This window comes from Balaenoptera borealis (assembly GCF_965194805.1).
Source record: "Balaenoptera borealis genome assembly, chromosome: 4".
Classification (NCBI taxonomy): Eukaryota; Metazoa; Chordata; class Mammalia; order Artiodactyla; family Balaenopteridae; genus Balaenoptera; species Balaenoptera borealis.
Window position 1 is genome coordinate 64,448,537 of NC_138861.1, and position 25,857 is coordinate 64,474,393.

General features: G+C 34.1%; 1 protein-coding gene across 2 annotated transcripts in view; it reads left to right on the plus strand.

Annotated features, from left to right (window-relative positions):
• The window catches only part of UBA6 (ubiquitin like modifier activating enzyme 6), an 83,862-nt gene that overhangs the window by 25,652 nt on the left and 32,353 nt on the right, over nucleotides 1-25,857 (plus strand). The window contains exons 3-13 of one of the 2 annotated variants that reach the window (XM_082390096.1): nucleotides 1,281-1,375; nucleotides 1,915-1,943; nucleotides 5,816-5,910; nucleotides 6,431-6,542; nucleotides 13,263-13,343; nucleotides 15,380-15,502; nucleotides 17,305-17,428; nucleotides 20,873-20,976; nucleotides 22,311-22,373; nucleotides 23,108-23,184; nucleotides 23,649-23,715. In XM_082390096.1, the coding sequence (XP_082246222.1) occupies nucleotides 1,281-1,375; nucleotides 1,915-1,943; nucleotides 5,816-5,910; nucleotides 6,431-6,542; nucleotides 13,263-13,343; nucleotides 15,380-15,502; nucleotides 17,305-17,428; nucleotides 20,873-20,976; nucleotides 22,311-22,373; nucleotides 23,108-23,184; nucleotides 23,649-23,715 (970 nt within the window). The remainder of the gene's footprint in view (nucleotides 1-1,280; nucleotides 1,376-1,914; nucleotides 1,944-5,815; nucleotides 5,911-6,430; nucleotides 6,543-13,262; nucleotides 13,344-15,379; nucleotides 15,503-17,304; nucleotides 17,429-20,872; nucleotides 20,977-22,310; nucleotides 22,374-23,107; nucleotides 23,185-23,648; nucleotides 23,716-25,857) is intronic. The other variant, XM_082390097.1, reaches the window with a different exon arrangement.

A 25,857-nucleotide genomic window follows, 5' to 3' on the forward strand; every position in this document is an offset into this window, starting at 1 on the left:
TTCATAAATAAATCGATTTTATGTGTGAAGCAGAAATGGTGAATACCAATTTAAAAAGAAAAGTCTAATAGAGAACAGACTTGTGGTTGCCGTGGGGAAGGGATGGATTGGAAGTTTCGGATTAGCAGACGCAAACTTACATATATAGAATGGTTAAACAACAAGGTCCTACTGTATAAGACAGGGAACTATATTCAATATCCTATAATAAGCCATGATAGAAAAGAATATAAATGTATGTATAACTGAATCACTTTGTTGTATAGCAGAAACTAACAACATGTAAGTTAACTATACTTCAATAAAATAAATTTTAAAAGAACAAGAAAAGTCTAGCTTTTATTATATATTGTAGGGAATAAGGATGGAAATAGTAAAGATAGCTTGTGTTTATAAAGTTTCTTCTTACTAAACAAGAGACCCCTTTTCAGGCTTTTATATTGAATATCAATAGATGAAATATGGAAATTAAATAAACATCTATATATTAAACAAACATACATTAAACCAGCATCTGTAAATGTGCGTGTGTGTCAATTCCAAAAGAAATACTTGCAACCCAAGGGGCTCTGGAATTATTTATTTATACTGAACTCATGTTTCAAAATAATTCTGGTGAGAAGCCATTGGAATGCCCTTATCTTCAAAAACTAGTATAGCGTCAAGTTAATCAATGTTCTTTCAAATAAACTCTTACTATTGACTTTATTACTATATCTAACTTTTTTTAATTGCCAATGTGTATTTTTTGAAATTCCCATCCTGATACTGCCTTGTGACTGTTAGGACGGATGACTTAACAAGGTCCTTTATATAATTTATCAGCTTTTATATTTAAAATAATGTTTGAAAACTACTTAACTTTAAGTCGCCTAAACTCCAAGAAGGAAACCAGTTTTTTGCCTGAGAAATCCTTTTCACAGTGAAAGGCTTTAAGTGGAAGTGGCGAACTCAGATGCCTGTGGTGGCCACCGAGGTAGTAAATGAGAGGAGAAGGATGGGAACTGTGGCAAATCTAGATCACATAGTCCTCCCTCTCTGAACAGGGCAACTCCTACTCAACTCTGTAGCCATGAGGGAATGTGGACTGTGGTGCCAAATCTTCTAATTTTTCAAAATATGTCATATATTTGGCATTAATTCAGAACTTTTAAGCACTGTGCAAGTGATCCAAAACAAGTCTGTGGGCAGGATCTAGCTGCCAGGTTATTAGTTTGCAAATGATTTTAAAAGGATATACAATTCTGGTAAAATAATTTTTCATTGTGTTTTACATGTAGTCGACAGAGGTATGTTCTTGGAGACACAGCAATGCAGAAGATGGCCAAGTCCCATGTTTTCTTAAGTGGTATGGGTGGTCTTGGTTTGGAAATTGGTAAGCAGTATTTTTATTCATAATTATATATGATGCCTTTGAGCAACATAATTTAAAGAATTTAATTCCTTTCCCTTGTATTATTTTCTATAAAGGAAATTAGATCCAAAACCTTGATGAGATTCAGTTTTGATTTTGGGTGGGGGGACAGCTGGGGCAAGAGTATTTCATACTGTTACATTCTTCCACACGGAACCAGTAATGACTCTCCTGCTTCTCTTTTTGTGATGTTGATAGGTATTAATGATCTTTCCCTGTATCCATTAATTCATTATGGAGAGCACACCTACACACATTCATAACAGCATGTCTGGAAGCATACACTGAAATTTTAAGAATGATTATCTCAGTGTGGCTTGATTATGGAAAATTTTATTTTTTTCTTTTTGTTCATCCATATTTTCTAAGGAACCTATATTTCTTAGGTAGTAAAAAGTTAAAATTATTCAGTCAGAGATTTAACCAAACTCCATGAAGACATATCTAATATACAATTCCTAATATTAAGCTATTCCTTTCTTTTTCTTCCCCCTTTATAGCAAAGAATCTTGTTCTTGCAGGGATTAAGGTGAGTAAATGTCCTTGGTAAGAAGAATTGTTTGTTTGTTATGAACTCTTTTTTTTTTCCCCTCATCCGTAGTGGTAATATTAGTTACCCTTTGGCCTAATTATTGCTTCTTCATTTAGTAGCAAAATTGTCATAATTCTCTATTTTCCTCCTTTTAAAAAACTTTTTATTACAGAAAAATTGAAAATTATCCAAAAAAAGAGAATAGTGTTAGCAAAACCCCATGTATCCATCATGCACCTGCAGTTATTAGCTCATAGACAAATTTGTTTCATGTATCTTCTTCCCATTCCCCACTGCCCCCAACTGCCAAATTATTTTAATATCAATCTCAGATATCCTATTATATCATTCTTAAATATTTTACTATATAGCTCTAAAAGATAAGGGTGCCTTTTGAAAACATAACCACAGTATCACTTCCACACCAGAAAACGTTAACAGTTTTTTTAAGATCATTGTTATCTTTAAACAAAACTTAGCAACTTAAACAACAGCATTTACCTCAGTTTCTTTGGGGCAGGAATCAGGTGCAACTTAGCAGATTCCTCTGAGGATCTCTCACAAAGCTCCAGTCACCGATATTGGCAGGGCCTGCAGTCATCTTGAGGCTAGGGAAAGGATCTGCTTCCCAAACCTGCCCGTGTAGTTATTGATAGGATTCAGTGGCAAGGTTGTGTCGTTCCCACCTCAGTCCCTTGCTGGCTGTTAGTCGGAGGTCACCCTCAGTTCCTTGCCATGTAGCCCTCTTCATAGGGCAGCTCACAATATGGCAGCTTGTTTCATCGGAGTAAGCAAGCAAAAGACAAGAAAGGGAATGTGCTAGCAAGATAAATCGCAGTCTTTTGTAACCTAATTTCAGAAGTGACATTCCATCACCTATGCTGTAGTCCTTAAAAGCAAGTCACTAGGAGGAGACGGGATTGCACAACGGCCTGAATATCAGGAAGTGGGAATCATTGGGGTATCTTTGAAGCCTGCCTACCACAATCGTCAAGTATCTAGTTAGAGTCCGTATTTTCCCAATCGTCTAAAAGAATTTTTCTTTAATTTGTTTTGTTCTAATCAGGATCCAAGTAAAGTCCATATACTGAACTTGGTTTCTTTGAATCAATAGATTTCCCTTCTCTGATTTTTTTTTTTCCTTTCAATTTACTTGTTAAAGAAATCAGGTCATTTGTCACGTGTACCTCCATCTCTGTATTTCTTATAAACTGGTCATTATATCCAGAGAATCAGATTCAGATTTGATTCTTTTGGCACTGCTGCTTCACAAGTGATATTGTGTTCTCCCATTAGGAGGAAATAATATTCTGTTATCTTTTTTTTGTGATTATTACTACCTATTAATGATCATTGCCTAGATCATTATTTTATTGGGGCTGTGATATTCTATTTCTGTCATTTCTATTTCATTTATTAATGGGAATAATATTTTAGAAAGAAAAGTTTCCATTCATCACTTGTTTGGTTTTGCTACATATAGTTAGTGCATGTGTAAAAGACAAGATAAATACTTGATTTCCCCCCTTTATTTACTACTTTTCAAAATCACTGGTTTTCTATGATCCCATAACAGTGACAGGTGAAACTTGGGTGGTATGTGTGTATGTGAACATCATGATGGATTTAAACGTATTTGATGTGTTTTGAGCCATTGTGCTTGTTATTTTCATTGATGCTCAGATTGTTTCATCTTTGCTTTGGGGGATCTTCCTGAAGTCCTTGAGTCCTTTTGACACTACCCCAGTGGTCTTTGGTTGTCACTGCCTGTAAAGTCTTACCAGTGGACAGAGCTAGAACATTCATTGTGAATGAACACTGAAATTTCTGAGTTTCAAGTTTAGGATTACAGGGTATTTACTTATTTACTTCTTAGATTTTATATTTGTATCTCTTCTCTTACTATAAGGTTTTGGGTCTTAATGACATGAACCTGACTACTTATTTGCTTTATCCTATATTATATCCTATTATATCTATGACATAGTTTTAGAATAACAGTTCCAGCATTATTAATAACAATATGATTATTGAAAACAGTTTAAGATAAGTTTTTTTATCCTTAGTATCCCATCTGGATTTGGCAGACAAATTAACTGCTTTCTTAAGTCACTTTAAATAATTCCTGTGTGTAATTATGCAACAAATTCAAGTAGATAGTTTTGTCCATTTATTCATTTTACTTTGGATTTTTAGGGATTGCTTTTTAAATTTGATTTAGTTTTATTATTATATGAGACATATAATTCAAAGTCAAATTTATAAAGCGAAGTATATTCAGGTAAGTTTAGCATCTCTCTACCCTATTTCCTCCTTCCCTTATTAGATTGCCTTCTTTTTTTAATCTGTTTTTAAATATAAGCAAATACATACCTATAGACATGCAAATCTGTACGTGTGTGTGTACATATTTATCCCCACCTGCCTTTCTTAGGTAAAGTGCCATACTTCTTTGCTTTTTATCACATACCAGCATATCCTGGTATTACTCCATAGTGGTAAATATATTTTTTCACTTATTTTTTTCATAGCTGCATGGATACATGTTGTGTTGATGTATCATACGTAATTATACCCAGTTCCTCATTGGTGGACATTTTGATTATTTCCAGTCTGTTGCTATTACACATAGTGCTGCAGCTAAGAGTCTTGTACATATGTATTTTTGTATTATTTCCAGTGTGTCTTTGTAATAGATTCTTAAAAGTGGAATTGCTGTGTCAAAGGAGAAAAGTACTTGTCATTTTGCTAAAGAATGCCAGTTTTTTTTCTTTTGAGGTTTTGTGCTACTTCATATTCCCACCAGTAATATATGAGAATACCTGATTTACTTCACTCTCACCAATTTGGATTTATGCCATTCTGATGAATGAAAAAAGGTGTTTCATTCTTGAGCAAGGTTGAACATGCTTAAATATTTTAAAGGGCCCTATGTATTTCTTTTTCAGTGTACTCTGCGTTCATATACCTTGCCCCTTTTTCTATAAGATTTGTGGCTTGAAATATAAGTTAAAAATATATTTTCCAGTTAGTCAGTTTTCTTTCTTACTTAGAACATGACCATTTGGAAATGTTAGTTTATGTGAATTTTTAAAATCTTTGTATATATGTTGATCTGTATAATGTGCTACTTTTCTAAACTTAAATTCTCTGTTTTTTAAAGTAGTTTTTCACATAGCATAAAGGCACCCTGGTGATGTAAGTGCATGGTAATATGCCTAATTTATTCATTTTTTAAAGTCAACTAGGTTTCAGTACTATTTGAAAAATAGAGTACATATACACACACCTACAGCAAGCATATAGTATATTTATTTGGAATTACAATATGACCATCATGTTAATTATTTTTTACTTAATTAATTGAGAATTGTTATTGATAAATGTCGTAAGTGGAAAATATTATTAATTCTTATTGTCATCAGTATACAGCTATTAGTAGCTTAAAAATATCGTTACATGAGTGCCTCTGTAACTTGGAATTACAGTTTTACTGTGTTAAGTAATCAAAACCCTGCTTTTAACATTTGTCTTATCTCACTTCACAGTTGAATAATGAAGCTATATTCAAGTTAATGTAACAGTAATCTCTGCCAAAAAAATCATATACTAGCATTAAAAAATTATTTTGCATTATAAAAAAAATAATAATAAAGTAGTTTTTCCATGAACTTTTCTGGGTTTCCAGTTGTATATAGTCATATCATCTGTAAATGGATGTAACTTTATAACCTTTCCAATTACTAGGACTTTAATTACTTTCTATTGTCTAATTACATAATTCTTCCAAGTCAGTGTAATAGTATTGGAAATAGTGAGCATCCTTGTCTTACTCCTGACTTTAACAGATATTTTTCTCTTTTTTGAAGGCACTTACAATTCATGATACAGAAGAATGCCAAGCATGGGATCTAGGAACCAACTTCTTTCTCTGTGAAGATGATGTTGTTAGTATGAGAAACAGGTGAAGATATTTTGATGTATTATCATAGGATTTTTTTTTTTTTACTGTTGTAGTTACTTAGAATATTTTCTATATCCAGAACACCAGTTCAGTCATAGTTGTTTAACTCATCACCATAAATTCACTCTACTGTAGATAAGTAAGTGTTGACATTTAATTATTTATATTTGTCAAAAATTTAATACATTCACATTGCTACCTAGAAATGCATTTCTTTAAGATTGTTTAAGTAGGTCTTTATTATTGCTGAATCATTGAGCCTTAAGGAGCATTGACCTATAAGGGTACACTTTGAGATTATGTGACTTAACTATGGAATATGACAGTATGCTACATCTCAAGATTGTATAGTAAAAATAAGTTTTAACTTCTTTTATTCCTCTCCAGTTTAAATTCCCATGAAATTTTGTAACATTCAGGTTCTTCTGATGTCATCAAAGTGTCCAAGTTTGAAAGATTGAGTATATTTATTGAACAAAAGAGTAGTAAAAGTCTTTTTTCTTTTCTTTTCTTTTTTTAGGGCTGAAGCTGTACTTCAACATATTGCAGAATTAAATCCATATGTTCATGTCACATCATCTTCTATTCCTTTAAATGAAACTACCGATCTTTCCTTCTTAGATAAATACCAGGTTGGTACTCCATTTTATATTAGATGTTATTGACAGACTCCAAGGCAAATCATTATGTATTAATATAGTATAACTAATTTAACGTAGTCTGTTGAGCAGATCAAAAAATTTCAGGTTAAAAGACTTAGACTAATACATTTCAAGTGCTTCGTTTTAGGGAAAGGGCCTAAGAACTACTCACAAAGTAAATATATTGGTCAGCTATTTTCACAGTAATGTACATGAAAAACTACCCAAATTTAGTGGTTTATAGCAACATGTATTTCTTTCTCATGCATCTGCATGTCAGTTTGAGTTCTGCTGTTCTAGGCTAAACTTGAACTCCACAGTCTGGGTTCTGGTCCATGTACCTCTCTTCTGGGACCAGGAGGCTACCTGAGACATGGTCTCATAGCAATAGCAGAAATGCAAAGGAGCGAGTGCAACCATTCAAGCACATTTTAAGCCTCTGTTTGTGTTGCTTCCATTAATAGTCTGTTGGCCAAAGCAGGTCACATGGTCAAGCCCAAAGTGAAGGAGCAGGAAAGCACACTATACTCTTCCTAAGGCCATGGGCAGAGAGTAATATATAACCCAGGAACAAGGAAGTAAATAATGTGGACCAACAATTCAGTGTAAGTCAGGTAACGAATAAAAACAAAATTTCTCAGCACCTTGGAAGTTCTAAAAGTGACTAGATTGACCCTGATTTTCCCTGTGATTAAATTACGATGTTCCCCCATCGTCTAGGGAAAAGCACTCCTGTGTTTCTTTAAGATCTCAATACTTCTGGCACTTGTGTGACTATATGCATATGGGTGTTCCCCCCAACACCAAACAATTCTCCAACTCTCTGGACACCTAGCTTGGTGTCCTACAGTTTAATCCAGTTCTGATACTGTCTGCCCGGAGAAATAGTGTTAGATTCCACAGGTTAAGGGCTCAGTCCCACAAGAACCCACACTCCCCAACCCCTTTCTGACGCCAATTTCAAGTCCAGGTTGTTACTTGTGCTTCTGAGGACTGGCTATAAATCAGAGGTTTCCACATCCCCTTCCCCAGGTTCAGTTAATTTGCCAGAGCAGCGCACAGACTTAGGAAAAGAGTTTACTTACTAGATCACCAGTTTTTTGTAAAAGGCTATAACTCAGGAACAGCCAGATAGAAGAGATGCATAGTTTAAGGTATGGGGTAAGGGTTGTCGAGTTCCCATGCCCTCTCCAGGTATGCCATGTTCACAAACTTGGAAGCTCTCTTAAGCTCCTGGTTCAGGGATTTTTATGGAGGCTTCATTATGTAAGCATGAATGAGTAACACATTGGCCGTTGGTGATTAAGTCAGTCTCCAGCCCCAGAGGTCTGGGAGATAGGGCTGAAAGTTCTGAACCTCACATCCTAAGGTTGGTTCCTCTAACAATCAGCCCCCATCTTTAGGGGCTTTCCAAAAGTCTCCTCATTAACATAAACTCAGGTGTGGATGAAAGGGCTTGTTATGAATAACAAGACGTTCACTTCATCTTTATCACTCTGAAGCTATTTCAGGAAATAGGACAAAACTAAATATTATAACAAAAGATGCATCTATAGCTCTTATATAGGAAATTACAAGTGTGGTAGGAGCTATGTGGCAGGAACCTTGGATGAAGACCAAAATATATATTTCTTACTATAATCACAATATCACACCCACTTAAAAATCAGTGTAGACTTCCATTCTTGACTGGATAGCTTGAAATCCATCCTGCTACAAAGATGCTTCATAGACTGTCTACGATAGAATTGCTTAATAGACTTCCTTTTCAATGATTACATGAGGTCAAAATATGTAAGAGAGGTGCTCAGAGACCAAAAATGAATAGGTAGCTAACAGAAGACCAGTTAACTGTTGGCTGTGGTCATTTTCAGGGACAGGGTTTGCCTGTCTCAGTAACCACATTTCCTGTGAATTAATGGTCACACAAAAATGATAAAAATTTGTTTATATGTGATAGAAAAGTGTAATTGAGACATACCACCTTTTGTAGCTCTCTGGAACCTCAGAAAGCTACACCCTTAATGAAAGGGTGTAGGAGAACAGTCTTTGCCCATCAGAACAAGATGCTTGTCTGTTTTCTCTTGAGCTCTGAATAAAAAAAAAGATCTTCTCTGGGAGTTCATAACAATAGGCCTGCCCTCACATAAGTCACAGCAAGATCCTTTTTGACCCCACGTCTTTGAGAAATGGAAATAAAAAGAAAAATAAACAAATGAGACCTAATGGAACTTAAAAGCTTTTGCACTGGAAAGGAAAACATAAGACGAAAAGACAACTCTCAGAATGGGAGAAAATATTTGCAAATGAAGCAACTGACAAAGGATTAATCTCCAAAATATACAAGCAGCTCATGCAGCTCAATATCAAAAAAACAACCCTATCCCAAAATGGGCAGAAGACCTAAATAGACATTTCTCCAAAGAAGATATACAGATTGCCAACAAACACATGAAAGGATGCTCAACATCACTAATCATTAGAGAAATGCAAATCAAAACTACAATGAGGTATCACATCACAGCAGTCAGAATGGCCATCATCAAAAAAATCTACAGACATTAAATGCTAGAGAGGGTGTGGAGAAAAGGGAACCCTCTTGCACTGTTGGTGGGAATGTGAATTGATACAGCCACTATGGAGAACAGTATGGAGGTTCCTTAAAAACTAAAAATAGAACTACCATATGACCCATCAATCCCACTACTGGGCGTATACCCTGAGAAAACCATAGTTCAAAAAGAGTCATGTACCACAATGTTCATTGCAGCTCTATTTACACTAGCCAGGACCTGGAAGCACCCTAAGTGTCCCTCAACAGATGAATGGATAAAGAAGATGTGGCACATATATGCAATGGAATATTACTCAGCCATAAACAGAAACGAAATTGAGTTATTTGTAGTGAGGTGGATGGACCTAGAGTGTGTCATACTGAGTGAACTCTAATGTGTGACTGTAAGTCTAGTGCATCATTAACCTAATGACCTCACCATTTGGATGTTACAGTTTTCTCCATCAGCTTGCCTTATTGTTTTTGGTCTGGTTCTTTTCCTCAAACTGTGGAAACATCTTTCTTTCAAGTTGCTTTTGTTGCAGAGTTAAGCAAATGTCTGATAGCAGCTGTGGTAAAAAATCCACAGAATGCCCCAACTGTTCATCTGCTTCTCAGAAAAATGTACTTTGTGTATTTTTTTGTAAAACAAAGCTTTTTCCAGTGTCAGTGGTGGAAATGTCACAGAAATTGAGCATTGGTAGTTCAGAATTTATAGTTTCACCAGAGAGAAAAAAAAGAAAGACAAGCCAACAAAGGTATTACCTCTGGAAAAGATTTGGTAAATATTGAAGATTCTACATCTCAACACAAGTTGATGTCCCATTCCCTAATCCCATCTCTATATTCATCCATAGACCGTGGGCCCTTGTCAGCCAATTCATTGCCTTCTTAACTATTAAAGTAACATTTCTTTCTTACATAAGAGGTGAGAAAAGTTGGTTGATAATTTCTTTTATGCTGTTTCAAACCACTGCCCAAATTAATGATTTCCCAGGATTATGAATAATTCAGAATGTTATTCCAGCTTCTTTTTTAAAAAATGGTTTATATGGAAATGAATTGGTTTTCAAATTGAATTAAATCTGAATTTGGGGGCATTTTCTTCAATTGATTCAGAATGAGATTTATGGTTGTGGTTAAATATAGGGTGGTTATTATTTAAGACAGTTCCTGGTTATGTAGATGGAATATCAAATATACCTTACAAAACTGACTTGCATTAGTTACAATCTGTGACTACCCAGTTGGACTGGTTTTTGGTATATTCGCCTTTATAGAGAAGAGGCACTGTGGAAGACTGTTATTGATACAGCACAACTTTGGAGACAGAGAGCAGTAAGTTTAAGAAAAGTTAGGTTATCAGCCCTTAAATTTGTACCTTTTTCAAATTTTCATCCTAAACTCTTATTTCTGATTTGTATTATGGTATAGTTTTTGCCATATAGGTGTCTCTGAGTGAATTGTTGCTATGTTATTTTCATTCAAAGCATATTTTGTGAATGTCTGATCGGTAATTTTTTGTGTATAACCTATTTGAGATGATTGTTATGTCTTGAAACAAGGGTGATTGAGAAAGCTGTGAAGTTGCCTTGTGATTTTAAAGATTTTAAGTCTTGATTTAACTTCTATGCACATTATCATGTAGACTTGCCTGGATTCAGGAGATTATATTGAATAACTTCTTAAGGCCTCTTTTAGCCTAATGAGTGAATGAATTATACAGGGCTTAGAATTTGAAAAAGACAGTAAACTATCTTGTACACAATAAATATCTTGACACACACACACACACACACACACAAAAAGCATAGTACTAAGCTGGTGATATGCTGGAATGCCAGACAGAAACAAAAGATCTAGAGGAATATACCCTCAACCAGGCCACAGTATATTCTAATATATAAAGCTCCTATGAGGTTGTGTTCATAATATAAAATAGTAAGACAGGAAAAAGCAGTTCAGCATGATCAAGAGTCAGTGGATATAACAAACAATAGAATTAAACCTCCAAGAATTTCAGATAATAGAATTATTGGATAGGGACTATAAAATATAGATGTTCAAACAGACTAAATCTTACAAGAAGGGATTAAATATACAACAGGAAAATAAGACACTATTGAAAGCAATCAGGCAGATATAACCAAATAGAACTTTTTTTTTTTCAAATAGAACTTTTAGAAATGAAAAATATAGTCCTAAAAATTAAAACAATGAATAGATTAAACAGTGGATATATACAACTGGAATAAGAATTAATAAATCGAAAGATAGAGCTGAGGAGATTAGTGAAACTACAGGGACTTCCCTGGTGGTGCAGTGGATAAGAATCCGCCTGCCAGTGCAGGGGACAGGGGTTCGAGCCCTGGTCCGGGAAGATCCCACATGCTGCAGAGCAGCTAAGCCCGTGCACCACAATTACCAAGCCTGTGCTGTAGAGCCCGTGTGCCACAACTGCTGAGCCCGCGTGCTGCAACTACTGAAGCCCCCACGCCTAGAGCCCGTGCTCTGCAAGAAGAGAAGCCACCGCAATGAGAAGCCTGCGCACAGCAACGAAGAGTGACCTCTGCTTGCCACAGCTAGAGAAAGCCCACGCGCAGCAACAAAGGCCAAACGCAGCCAAAATAAATAAATAAATAAATAGAATTAAATCTAAAAATAAAAACTATAGCACACAGTAATAAGAGAATATACTAAAGAGAAATTAAAAGAAATGAGAGCTTGAATAAAAAGGTCTAATTCATGAGATTGGACTTCTAGAAAAAGGCATATTCAAATAAATTATGGTTGAGAATTTTCTAGCACTGATGAAACACAAATTAGACTCAATATATACTGGGTCTAATAGGATTTCATTTTACCCTAATTGCAAGCTAATAAGTTAGCCTGTTACAGTTTCATGGATGCTGGCAGAAAACATGAGATTCCTGGATCAGAGACTAAGGACTTTACTACTCAGAGCATGGTAAATGTGTGAGCATGATATTTGCCTTGTTTCCTCCTGCATTCCTCCAAATCCCACCTGTGCAGTGCAGAGGGCTCAGTGGATGGCTGCACATGTAGTGGGTTCCTTTAGAGGAAAGGAACATTGAGCTTGGGGAACTTGCTGTTTTATAGCAAGCAGTGAACAAGCTTGCTCTTTGTCCCAGAGGGAGACATTACCTCATTTCTCAAGTTTGCACAAGGCAAATACAATCCTGAGAAACAGCCCACGTAAAGAATGGTCAGAGCCTTGCATTCGTGGCATACCCAGTGAGAGATATATAAACATTAAGAGATCCATGGAGGATTACCGCTCTGTAGGAATCACACCCTATTCTAAGCTAGATAAAACTAAATCCACACCTGGTTATTTGTAGTGAAACTGAGTTATCCATTTCATGGAAACCAGCAGCAAGGAAAGCTCTGGACTGAGTGTGTCAACCTGCTCTTGCCACTTGATAGATGAATGACCCTAAGAAAATATTTGACCTTTATGAGTTTAAGTTAGCTATGATAAAACCTTCTCTACTTATCTCACAGGGTGATGATAAAAAATTAAAGTAAGCATTGAAAATTATAATTTGCTATCTTAAATAACAGAACTTGGTGGCACTGTCATAAATAAAAGTTGTAATATTTTGAATCTGTTGAATCTCTGAAATAAAAGTAAAAGAAAGCTCAGCCAACTAATGTATCTCTTTGAAAATGTAATTGTTTTAAGCTAGCATTTAATTAATATTTTGATGACTAAGCATTTCCATGGCAGTAACAGGTAAAATAAAATCTCCAACCATTTGGGTTGTGTAAATGCCACATAGGATATTAAGGTTTGCTTCTAATTGTGATGATAATTGAATTTAGTGTGGGCAGGTTTTGTCCTGTATATACTATGCCATTTTATGTAAGGGACTTGAGTATCTGCAGATTTTGGTATCCACAGGGAGTTCTAGAACCAATCCCCTGCGAATACCTAGAGATGGCTGTATATGTTACTTTTACTTTTGCTATTTGGTACCTCTGAAGGTATTAACCTTAAAATGGAGTACAATACGATAGTATTTTTTACAAAGAAAAGTATTTTTAGCATAGTGCAAACTGAAATGCTCCTGATTTAGAAGTTGTACATTACCAAAATAATTGTTTATTTTTTAATCTTGTATTCTTCTCAACAGTGTGTAGTATTGACTGAGATCAAACTATCATTGCAGAAGAAGATCAATGACTTTTGCCGTTCTCAGTGCCCTCCAATAAAGGTAGTAGTATCACTTAATAATGACATATAGTTTACCAGAGGAAAAGCACTTTCAGTATTAGAATTCATAGCTTTTCAGTGAGTTATATAAGAAACTTTTTATATGAGGACAATCACAATAATACTTTTTAATTTTCGTTTTCGAAGTGTGGTCCAAGGACACTGAGGGTCCCAGAGACCCTTTCATAGGGTCTGCAAAGTCAAACTATTATAATATTACTGAAATGTTATTTGCTTTTTTCCCTCTGATTCTCTTACGGGGTGCAGTAGAGTTTACAAAGTCTACTTGATACGTGGTGATATCATTGCTCTGACAGCTAATTGAATGTGTGTGTGTGTTCTTGTGTTTTAAGTGTTTCTTGGTTTTACTTTCGAACACAGTAAATATCAGTAGGTATAACCCACATAAACAAAAGCTAATTGGGTCATCAATAATTTTTAAGAATGTGAAGGGATCGTGAAACCAAAAAGAAAGAGAACTGTTGAATTGTAACAGTAGAGTAGAGGTGGCTAGACCAGTTAGGGGCTAATGCAGTAAGTAGTCCAAGTGAGAGATACTTGTGCCTTGATGGGAATAGAGAGTGTGAGAAGTCATTGAATTTGAGGTATCTTTTGTAAAAACAGACTAATGGGATTGAGAATGGATGAATAAGAGTTGTGAAGGAAAGAATGATAAAGAATGACTCCTAGATTTTTGTCCAGAGTAATTAAGTATTGTTAAGTAGTGATGACATTGAGAAGACTGGAAAGAGGTCTAGATGGGAAAAATCATCCCCTGCAACTGCATACATATTACTGACTCCACCTCCTTCATGGGGTCCTTTGTTCTTTTGGCAAAAGGAAAATGCTATTTGTTCCTTTGAGATAGGCACTAAACTATCATCATACTGTATAAAATAGATGTGCTGAAAATCTTTGGATTGTGGTACTTACATAGCATATTTATACTCTGTAGAACATGTGTGTTCTGTTTCACAAATTAAGTAGATGAATAAGACAGAGTAGTCAGTAAACTTAGAACAGAACACGAAAGTTTTACAAAATGATTACACAAGGTTGTAAACTAAAATCTTTATGTGATTGATGCATATATTCATACTTTAAAGTTGTTTTGCAGAGAAAGAAATTGTCCTTGAGTTTGCAGCTTTTAAACTTAAAAAAAAAGGTTATAAATTTCTTCTCAGTTTTATGTCTCATAAAAAATGCTGTAGGTACCTATTTTGATAGTAAATGCAGTGCATGATCAAGTAGGAGGTAGTCTTCTGTTAGCTATTTCTCTACCTCATATAATAGGTGGTATAAATTATTTTAATGGGCTACATTCTTATGCCCAAATATGAATAGACTTTAGTTTTTGTTAGAAAAATATCACCTTATACAGGGTCATATGTGTTACAGATTAAGACTTTTTCCTTATTATCAGTATGTCTAAAAATAACTGAGCACAAAAATAATTTCTTTACATTTTCTTAGACTGGAGAATGTATATATGTTATAAAAATCACTTTCAATAAAACATTTATGATTGTGTTTAAGAATCTGATTCTTACCTTTCATAATTTCAACGTGCACTGTTAGTTCCTCAGCCCCTTTCCTGTTGACGCCACTCTCAGTTTTTAGCTGTTTTATTTTCCTTCAACTCTACCGCTTTTGGTGAATGGACACTCCATTCTTCTTTTCTAAAATGAAAGGTAAGAATTCACTGCTAGACCGTCAAACCAAGATATCTTTCTTATATTCTGTGCTTGATTTTTAGGGCAAGGCACAAATTTTTGTTATTTAAAAATTATAGAATGTACAATGATGGTGTGCTGATGTTGCTTCTGATTTTGTTAACACCAGATATCCAGTCTGAAATACCAAAATCCTTGATTCCAAAACCAATTTACAAATAAATTATCATATTTGTGGTCACTTTATACCTCAAATAATATGCTTAATTGTAAATAAAATTGTCACCAAAAGGCCTAAGATAGTTGAGGGGTTTTTTTTCTTTATATAAATGTATAAGCTTGAACTTGTTTCTTCATTTCACAGTTCATCAGTGCAGATATACATGGAATTTGGTCACGGTTGTTTTGTGATTTCGGTGATGAATTTGAAGTTTTAGATACAACAGGAGAAGAACCGAAAGAGATTTTCATTTCAAATATAACGCAAGTATGATTATATACGTATATTATTGTATATGTATATGATTGATTTTCTTAAGTTGATGTGAAGACTATTTTTTAAAAAGTGATATTAGCAAAATATTATAATATGCAGTATTTTTTATTTGTTTAAAATTGAAGTTAGAATATTAAGAGAGAGTATTCTGGATTCCATCTAACATTTTTTAACAATTGATGAACATTTGCTTATGTCATTAATTTTAATTTTGTTCTCTGTCATGTTCCTATGGGACATGAATTGTGAGTCAGTGTTTACTGAACTGTTGATTGTGTCAGATCATAGATGTACTAAGTATGTCTTAAGTCACTTGGCCCAACACTCTGACTCCAGGAAGATGGACACTTAAATCATCATAAACAAAAACTTTTCTAATTTGTTATATTTCTAAAACATTATTTGGAGGATGATAAAAGTTTAAGAATTAATTAACCTTCAAATCAAAAACTCTGAATTTTCTAACCATGTTCTCTTAATATCACGCAAGCTTAATTTTTTATTCCCTGAAAGAATTGGAGAAATTATGATCCATTTTTACTACTCTTTCTGTAGTTTAGCCTAAATCATTAACTTTATTTGCACTCTTAATAATCAATTTACATTAAAGCTCAAAAGAAACCAAACATAAGGAAATGATAATATACTTTGACCGAATAGTATTTGTGCTTCTATCTTTATGCTTTCTTTTTAAACCCAGTGTAATGTTGCCTTTCTCACCCCTTTTTAAGAAAAAATTCATTGCAAAATCATTTTTTGTATCTCTTTGCTTACAGAATGGTTATTGTTCAGCCTTTTACCTTCTCTAGTTATTGTTAGTTTGTCCCTAAGAATATTATAGAGTTAGAATAAACTCCAAGGGATCTTGTATTGCACTGATATTGTCTTTTATTGAATAGTGCAGGAAATATGGAGGTTATCCATAAAAAATTAGAAAAATATCATAAACGTTCCCATTTAACTTATCTATAAATTATTTCTCCTTCTTAAAGCCCTTATGAATTCTATTCTTGTTGAGATATTAGTAAACCCACATTACATTAATTTTATCTACATGTTTGTGATCATAATTGTATTTCTCAAGCCCTTAAACAGCAAGAGAATTTTTAGAATCTACATATTTATGAAAGAGAGAATTATAATTCCATTAGGTTTTATGTAAATTAAATTATTATCACATTATTCACGCAATGTGATGGATTATATGCAGTTAGGAAATTTCCTGGTGTCTGACCTATCTCATCCACCTTTTAGATGAGATAAATCAATTCCTTCCTGTTTTTATCTTGATAAGCAGGGGTACATAATATTTCTTTGCTTTAAAGTGTTGGATAAGCTTTAAACTACCACTTTCCTGGCTTTAAATTTCCATCCTCCGTTCTTACATTTCTTTGATCTTCAAAGTTAGAGTCATCTTTTGTGTACACAGAGTCTGTCATGAATGACTTTGAAACTTACCATTCAGTCACTTCGAATGTTTTTTATAAATCACAAGAATCTTTGCATCTGTGAAATATTTGAACTCCCTTGTGGAATCTATTTCCCCCAAACATAGAAATTATATTTTAAACATTCATAATAAAATAAGTTTTAAAATCACATAATAAAATGATAAGTTACTATTTTGTGACAATTCTTTAAAGCATTGCTTTTAATATGGAAGGAGAAGAATGGCTTGGAATTTTGGTTATTTTGAGAATTTTATGATAACGTTCCTTTTTGTGTGAGATTTGGAATTTGTACAAAAAAGGAATACATGGACTTGTTTTTTAGTATATTACTCTTATTTCTAGGCTAATCCTGGCATTGTCACTTGCCTTGAAAATCGTCCTCACAAACTTGAAACAGGACAATTCCTAACATTTCGAGAAATTAATGGAATGACAGGCTTAAATGGATGTACACAACAAATAACTGGTAAGTTTAATTAATTCATTTATACTTATCCATTATTTAGCATGTTTACAGTTCAGACACTATACTCAGTGTCGAGAACACACCATCAGCTCAGATAGACATGATCCAATTCTTGGCCTCAAGACATTTAATCCAAGTGAGGGGATACTAACATTCAGCAATGATGGTATAAAGAGAGAAAAGGCATTCTGGGATCTCTAACCTTAGCAAGGAAACCTACTCACTTTTGGTACAGCAGCAGTGGGGACAGGGTGTCTTGATTAAAATTGATTGCATCGGCTTACAAAGATGATGAAAAAAATATTCTGTGCAGAGACAAACAGTAAGAAGCAAAATAGAATTCAAGGAACTTAAAGATATAATATAGCAGGGGTGACAGTGGGAGTTGAGATAGCAAGAGTCTTAAGACATTTAAGAGGAAACTTTATGGTAGGTGAGTGAAGATTCTGGCACCTTATTTGTTTACACATTAGGGAGTGCAAGAAGAGGAGCAGGTTTTGGAGAGAGATAATGAGTACAGTCTAGGCTTGTTGGGTGAGGTGACAGTGAAGTATTCAAGTGAAGATATATGTTTTTGTTCAGTGGCTTGGATAAAGGGATGAATGGATGTTACTGCAGGCAGATTTGTGGATTTATTGGCAAGAAGCTGCAGGAATCTGTTTTGTCAGTGGACTGAGATGAAATCATGACTGAAAGGAGAGGTAAGGTGGTAAGGCCAGAGATGTGAGGAGAGTAAACATTTTAAAAAATCAAAAAATCATCAGGCTTCATTTAGGGCCCATTTGAAGTTGAAAATAATGAATTTATAGCAGCATTAGTCTGTGTAGTTTGTGATTTTCCTCCAGCCATGTTTAAAAGAGTTAAAGACATTGCTAGATGTCTTGTAACTCAGAGACAGCATGTTTACACCTGTTCAGCTGAGAGTGATTCAGTTTTATCTTTAGGGCATCTAAAAGTATAATTATGTGATTAGTGTATAGACTAGTAAATGGATTACTTTTATTTTTCTTTTAATGACTACAAGATGAATCCTTAGGAGAGAAAAAAAAAAAAATCAGTCCCTGTTACGAGCTCTTTATACCAAAACAACTTTGGATCTATATTTAAGAGTCTTTGGGGACTTCCCTGGTGGCACAATGGTTGAGACTCTGCTCCCAGTGCAGGGGGCCAGGGTTCGATCCCTGGTCAGGGAACTAGATCCCACATGCATGCCGCAACTAAAAGTTTGCATGCCACAACTAGGGAGCCCACAAGCTGCAACTAAGGAGCCCACGAGCCACAACTAAGGAGCCCACCTGCTGCAGCTAAGACCCGGTGCAACCAAATAAATAAATAAATAAACATTTTTAAAAAAGAATCTTTGGTAACAAAACTGTTGGATTATGTTTCCCAGACTATATCTAAATAAGTAAAATACAGATTCAGATCACTGATATTAAAGAATTTTTATCTGTTTTTGCATAAATTGACTCAACTAACTATTTAGGATTATCCTTTGTTGTGTTGGGGGCCATGCAATGATAGATTGTGGTGCTGGATCCGAATCTTGAGGCTATATGTATATATTAACAGGAGAAGCCACTGGATATCAAGGAATGAAAATAAAGAAAACCCACATTTTGTACCAAAAATTCTTTGGGCAGAGAGAGAATATTTGAATAGAGTAGCAGTTTATGAAACTTTTTTTTTCTTAACATTTATTAGTTGGTACTTACTGCTCTAAAGTAATTTTCTGTTATTTGAAAAACATTTTTAAATAGCTAAAACAATATATGCTTATTCTAGATACATATATGTATATATGTTTAGGTAGAGTTAAAAATGAGTACTAGTTCAGACCTCCCCTCTACTCCAGAAGTAACAGCAGCTAAGTTTGATGTTTACTCTGCTGACCTTTTCTGTCTACTTAATATATAAACCTTGTTTATTTAATTTAATTTTGTGAATAAGCAAATCGTTCAAAAACAGTAGAAGGGAGACTTCCCTGGTGGCACAGTGGTTAAAGATCCACCTGCCAATGCAGGGGACACGGGTTCGATCCCTTATCCGGGAGGATACCACATGCCACGGAGCAACTAAGCCCGTGCACCACAACTGCTGAGCCTGTGCTCTAGAGCCCGCGAGCCACAACTACTGAGCCTGCATGCCACAGCTAGTGAAGCCTGCACACCTGGAGCCTGTGCTCCACAACAAGACAAGCCACCGCAATGAGAAGCCCATGCACCGCAATGAAGAGTAGACCCGCTCACCGCAACTAGAGAAAGCCCGTGCACAACGAAGACCCAATGCAGCCAAAAATAAATAAATAAATAAATTTAAAAAAAAAATAGAAGGCAAATGTTTATAGTGAAAACTTTATTGCCCACCTATGACTCCCACTCATTCTTACCTGTCCACTATTCTTAGTTTATTGTGTGCCCTTCCAGATTTCCTTATGCATTTTTACATGCAAGGTAACATATTATGACTAGAGCTACCCTTTGCCTTTTCATTAAACTAAACATCTAGATGGTCTTTTCACATCAGTAATTGTAGAATAGTCTCCTGTATGATTGAAAATGGTATAGTATAATTTTGATTTGCATTTTACATTTTATGAATGAGATTAAGTATCTTTTCTTAAATTTTAGAGCTATTTCTTTTTCCTTTAATGTGAATCATCTGTCCTTTGCCCACTTTCTCATTGAGTTGTTGATTATTTTTCCCCAGAACTCCTAATATATAGGGCATATTTGTTGAGTTTTTTTTTTTTAATATGAGTCGCAAAAATTTTTTTGTAGTTTGGCATTTGACTTTGCTTGTGATGGCTCTATGTGTATATGATGTCAAAGCTTTCAGTTTTTTCTTTTGAGTCATAATTAGAAAAGCCTTCCTTACTGCAAAGTTTTAAAGAAATTTTTCTCCTATGCTCTTATCTAATAATTTTTTTGTCATCTTTTTTGATACTTAAAACTTTTATCCATTTGGAATACTTCCCAGATGGCTTTTTTTCCAAAAGATTTATTGAGTATCTTTTCTTCGCTGGTTTGAGGTACCACCTTAATTGTGTCCCTTGTGGGTCTGTTACTGAATAATCTATTCTGTTTGTCTGCCTGTCTATTCATGAGCCAGTATCATACTATTTTAATTATTATGAACTATATATATAAAAAGTATCAGTATATTAATTATTGAGTCTTTATAAAGTATTTTAATATAATAAGCACCTCTCATTCCCTTTTTTTCCTTCCAAGTTTTCGTGACCATTTTTGCTTAAGTCCTTACATTTGTATGGGAAAAATAATCTGTCTAGCTCCCCACACTTCCACCCACCACCAAATAAAATGATGTATACTGAGATCTTAATTTTGTAAACTGTGAAAAATTAACATCTTTATGATGATAAACCTTCAAATTTAAATACTTATATCAGTATATAATGGTTTTCTTTTTTCCTCCTTTTAGTGGTATCACCATTTTCTTTTAGCATTGGTGATACTAGAGAACTGGAACCTTATTTACATGGAGGGATAGCTGTTCAAGTTAAGACTCCTAAAACATTCTGCTTTGTAAGTATTTTTTTTTTCTGATTAAAAATATGTTTCTTTACAGAAGAATGGCAGGGAGAAAAAAGCAATAAAAGTAATTCAAAGGCTGAACAGATTTTGTTTTTTAATTTGTACCCACTTTCAGGAAAATGGAATCAATCTATGGAAATAAACTGATAGCAGCAAAAAAATTTACAGCTACAATACCCATCCATATAGTTAAGGTATATAAGTTACCTCAAAGGAACTACTCCTTTGTGAATCATCAAAGAGTTGATTATACTTCTTATAATTACTTCCTAAGACAAAAGATGTAACTAATATATATTTGAAAGATTTAATAAGCATTGATTCAGTATATGTTCTGTTTTATTATTTAGTTATTTACATTTTTGAAGTAAAAGGAATATTTCTTTTATTTATCATATTTGTTAATCCAGGTTTCTAAATTTTTAATTTTTTGGATTTCAAGAAATAGTGTAATATGTTGGAAATGTTAAATAATTCCCATAAACTGGCATTGAAAGGAAAGGTAAGTATCTGTATAGAGAGAATGTAGAGGCTACTTGTATCAAGGAACCAAGGAGCCTCTTGCTGCTTAAATCCTTAGGCCACTTCTCAGTATAAGCTGTCTAACACATCTCTGTTTTTTCTTGCAAGTTCTCAAGGTTTTAACTTGACTGCCTTTTCTTTTCCAGAACAATTATTAACTAAAGTTCTCTACAAGGTTTTGTTCAAGCCAAAGTTAGAGCTAAACAGATTAAAATGCTACAGCTAGTCATATCTGCTGTAGGAAGATTTGTGCATTACTTCCTCTTGCCATTGTCCCCAGTTTTTAATTATGCCTCAAGTAAATTTCAGATTGGGTTTGTTTTTTGGGGGGGGCAGAGGTGGTGGTGGAGTGTTGGTTGGTTGGTTGGGTTTTTTGGCCTTGGTGTGTTCTTTGCTCCACACAGAAAATTTTAACTGGGTATTTATTCAAGTTATGTCAGGCATAACAAGTCCTGATAACTTGGTATCAAAAAAATATGGTAGCTCTTTGACTAAGATTATAGATTTTTTCAGGTATACAAATGTTTGTACCAATTCTTCCCAAATTTACTATTTGGAACAGGTTATCTAGTTGCATGTAACATTAAAAAAATAAAGTGTGATAATATGAAAAGGGGTAACCAGTGAATGGTAGCTATTTTATATTTCAGTTAAAACATATTAGCCCAACCTTATTTATTTCAGACCTTTGGGAGGGAGCCATTGTTTAGTGCTCTGTATAGTTTGTCAAGTAATCATGTGCTTGCTCCGAAGTAATAGTGGATTATTTTCTGTTGTTTGTTTTGTTTGTTTTTTTCTGTTAGGAACCATTAGAGAAGCAGATAAAACATCCAAAGTGCCTTATTGCGGATTTTAGCAAACCTGAGGTAAATAAATGCTTTGCAGGTTTGAGAAAGGCGGGTGGGGATTGGTAAGAGATTATGAAGATTTCTGTCAGACTGTCGGATTTTTTAAAAATAAAAGTTGTATTCATGTATCTAGAGCTGATGCCCAAGGATTAAAAATAGGAATTTATATAATGGAAATGTTAGAATAATAGGAAAAAGGTTTACTTTTGTAATGATATACCAGGTTTGATAGTGTAAAGGTGGTTTCATTAATTTATGCAAAGGTGATCATGTTAAAAGATTTTCTGAACCATGTAGAGTTTTATATAATACATAGTTCTTCCATAAAAACCTTGGAAGCATTTATTCTGTTTTTTTTAAATCACTGGATCAGTTTTGTAGCAATGGATATATTTGTGATAAGTAAAGAATTATATTCAATATTAACAGTTTCCAAATTTGTAAATGTTGATAAAGAAAAGGAATTCGGTGCTCTTGTACAGACATTTTGTTTCCTTTGTTTCATATGGATAACCTAATAAAAACTAGTCATAGAGCCTGGGATTAAAACTTAGATCTTTGTTTAGATATAGCTTTATGACCTTGAAGTCAAGTCTCAGCTTCCTTATCTATTATATAAAGATAATAATAGTAATAAGCTAATACATTTATTATAATGATTAAATTAAATAGTGTCTTAAAAGCATTAGCACAGTGCCTGACACATATTACACACTCAATAAATATTGACCAATTTTTAATGTTCTAAATAGGCACCTTTAGAGATTCACTCAGCCATGCTTGCCTTGGACCAGTTTCAGGAGAACTATAGTCGCAAGCCAAATATTGGGTAATGTTCTTTGTTTGAAATAACTTTTTTTTTTTTAACTGTAATACCACTAGATACACCAAACTGTATAAACACTTCTGACCTGGTCTTTTTTCTGGTAGGAGTGGAGAGATCAATTTATAAAAATGGAGTTATACTAAATAAGAATTTTCCCATTTTGAAGTCTTCAAAAGCTATAACTTTTTAAAATAAAAAATCTGAGAATTATTACATTATGAATCCGCTATAGAATTTTTTACCTCCTAGTACTGTTGCAAAAAGTTTTTGCCATGTATATTTAAAACTAAACATTATTTATATACTGTTCTTAGGTGAGCATGATTTTGAAGTAATTTTGAAGTAATGTATCTAGTTATCCAGTTACCTTAAAGTCAGTAAGCACTTTGTAATCCACAGTTTTTCAACATATTTCTTAAATTTCAGTTGAGAACATTGAAATTGGGGTGTTTTATTTTGAATCCTAGATGCCAGCAAGATTCAGAAGAGCTACTGAAACTAGCAACATCTATAAGTGAAACCTTGGAAGAGCAGGTGAATGTTCAAAGTTATGGCCATCAAAAATTATGTAACATATAAATCTTCTATATATTACTGTTCTCGTATCCTGAAAATTCCAGTTTTGCTACTTATTGACTCTGTGACAGTAAGCAAGTTACTTGACATTATTCTACTTCACTTTTTCAAATCTTTGCCTGTTTTTTAATTAGGTTGTTTTCTTATTAGTTGAGAGCATTCTTTATATAATCTGGAAATTAGTCCTTTATCAGACACACATTTTACAGATATTTTCTTCCAGTCTGTGGGTTGTCTTTTCGTTTTACTATCAATACAGTGTCTTTTGAGGAGCACAGGTGTTTAATTTTGATAAAGTTCAGTTTATCAGTTTTTCTTTTTTATGGTTTGTGCCCTTTTTTAACTCAAAATCACAAAGCTTTTCCCCTGTATTTTCTTCTAGTAGGTTTATTGTTTTGTGAGTTTATTTTTCTATACCATACAAAGTATAGATCGTGTACATGACTATACATTTTGAACTCATTGTGTACAGTTTTGTACTTTTATTAATTTGTTTTTTTCTATCTTGCCAGGCATAGATCAAGGTTAATTTTTTTGTGTATGAATATCCAGTAATTCTAGCCCATTTATTGAAAACACAGTTTTTTCTTTATTCAGTTTTTTTGGCACCTTTGTCAGAAATTTATTGACCACATATGTGTAGGGCTCTTTCTGAACTCAATGTTATCTTCCATTGGTTGTTTCTATCCTTTTGATAATACCATCCTATTTTGATTACTGTAGCTTTATAGTAAGACTTGAAATCAGGTTTAGTCTCTGGTGCATTTCTCAGAAGGAGCTTAGAATTAACCGTATTCCCTGAGTTCTTACACATTTCAAATTTTTTCTGTAACCTTTATGCTTGAAAGGAGCCTGGCTGAAAGTAAAATTCAAGGCTGTTAACTTTCTTCCTTGATATCTTGCTTTGTATCTAATAGTTGAGAAATACGATGTCAGCTTACTTTTCTTACTTTTTATAAATAATCTGGTCTTTTTGCCTTGGGGCCCTGTATATTTTTTTCTTCTGTGTATTTTTTCATCTGTGAAATCTAATAGTTTAACCAGGTTATAACTCAAGATTGATCATTCAGTCAATTTTTCCAGGTATACCATGAGCCCATTTTGATTCATAGATTCATATTTTCTTTTATTTATTTATTTTTCCCCTTTGGGGGAGGTGGAATGGATCATTTTGGTTCTTAGTTATTAAATTTCTGATTCAAGGTGGGGTTTTTTGTGTTTGTTTTCCACATCTCCAAGTGTTTGTTGATATATAATTCACTCAGTCAAATTTACTCCGCCTTGTAATTAGTTTGGGGGAGAAATTTTCAGTACTGAAATGTTTGATTCTAATTTTCTGTCTCCTTTTTACATCTGCTTTGTTTGGTAAACTGATTTTTCTGTATATGCTTTTGGACAGGTAAGGGTTTTGGGTGCTTTTCCAGATTTCTGTTTCTAGAGCCCCTCTTCCTCTTCTCTTCCTGAAAAGGAGTTTCTTTAATAGGTGATTTTTTTTTATTTAAAAATAATTTTTTGGTGGATACGTGTTGATATATCTTGTGCATCTCTTTGATTTCTGCCAAATCCTACTTAACTTCCTCTCTTACTTCCTTTTTTAGCCTTCTCTGTCAAGGGATATCTCCCCCTTTCTATTTACATCATTCTCCCCAGGGAAGTTCTTTCACCATAGCCACTGTTGAGATCTGCCAGACTTCATACATGTTCAGTATTTTTTGCACTTAGTATGGGCCTTCTGTTTTCTCAGGATGATTTTGACTGTGCTTTGTCACATTAGGCCTTTCATCCTCTTTTCTGTGGTTACACGCTTCCTGCTCTCTGTTCAGGCTTGCAGCAATATGAAGTCCAGAAATAGTTCATTTGGGGTTTGGTGTTTGTTTTTCTATTTACAGGCAATTTGAAGTTCATATTTTCTGTTTCTTAGTAATGCTGAAGCCCTGCCACTGGTTTATTTCTCTTCTTGTGGATATGTATCATCTTTTGGAGACCGTGTGGAGAAATTCAGATATAGGCCTTAGTCATTATCCTAGGGTGATGAAAAACTCCCCAGATTTGGATGTTTGTTTATTAAAAACTATAAAATCTTGAAAGATAGTGTAACCT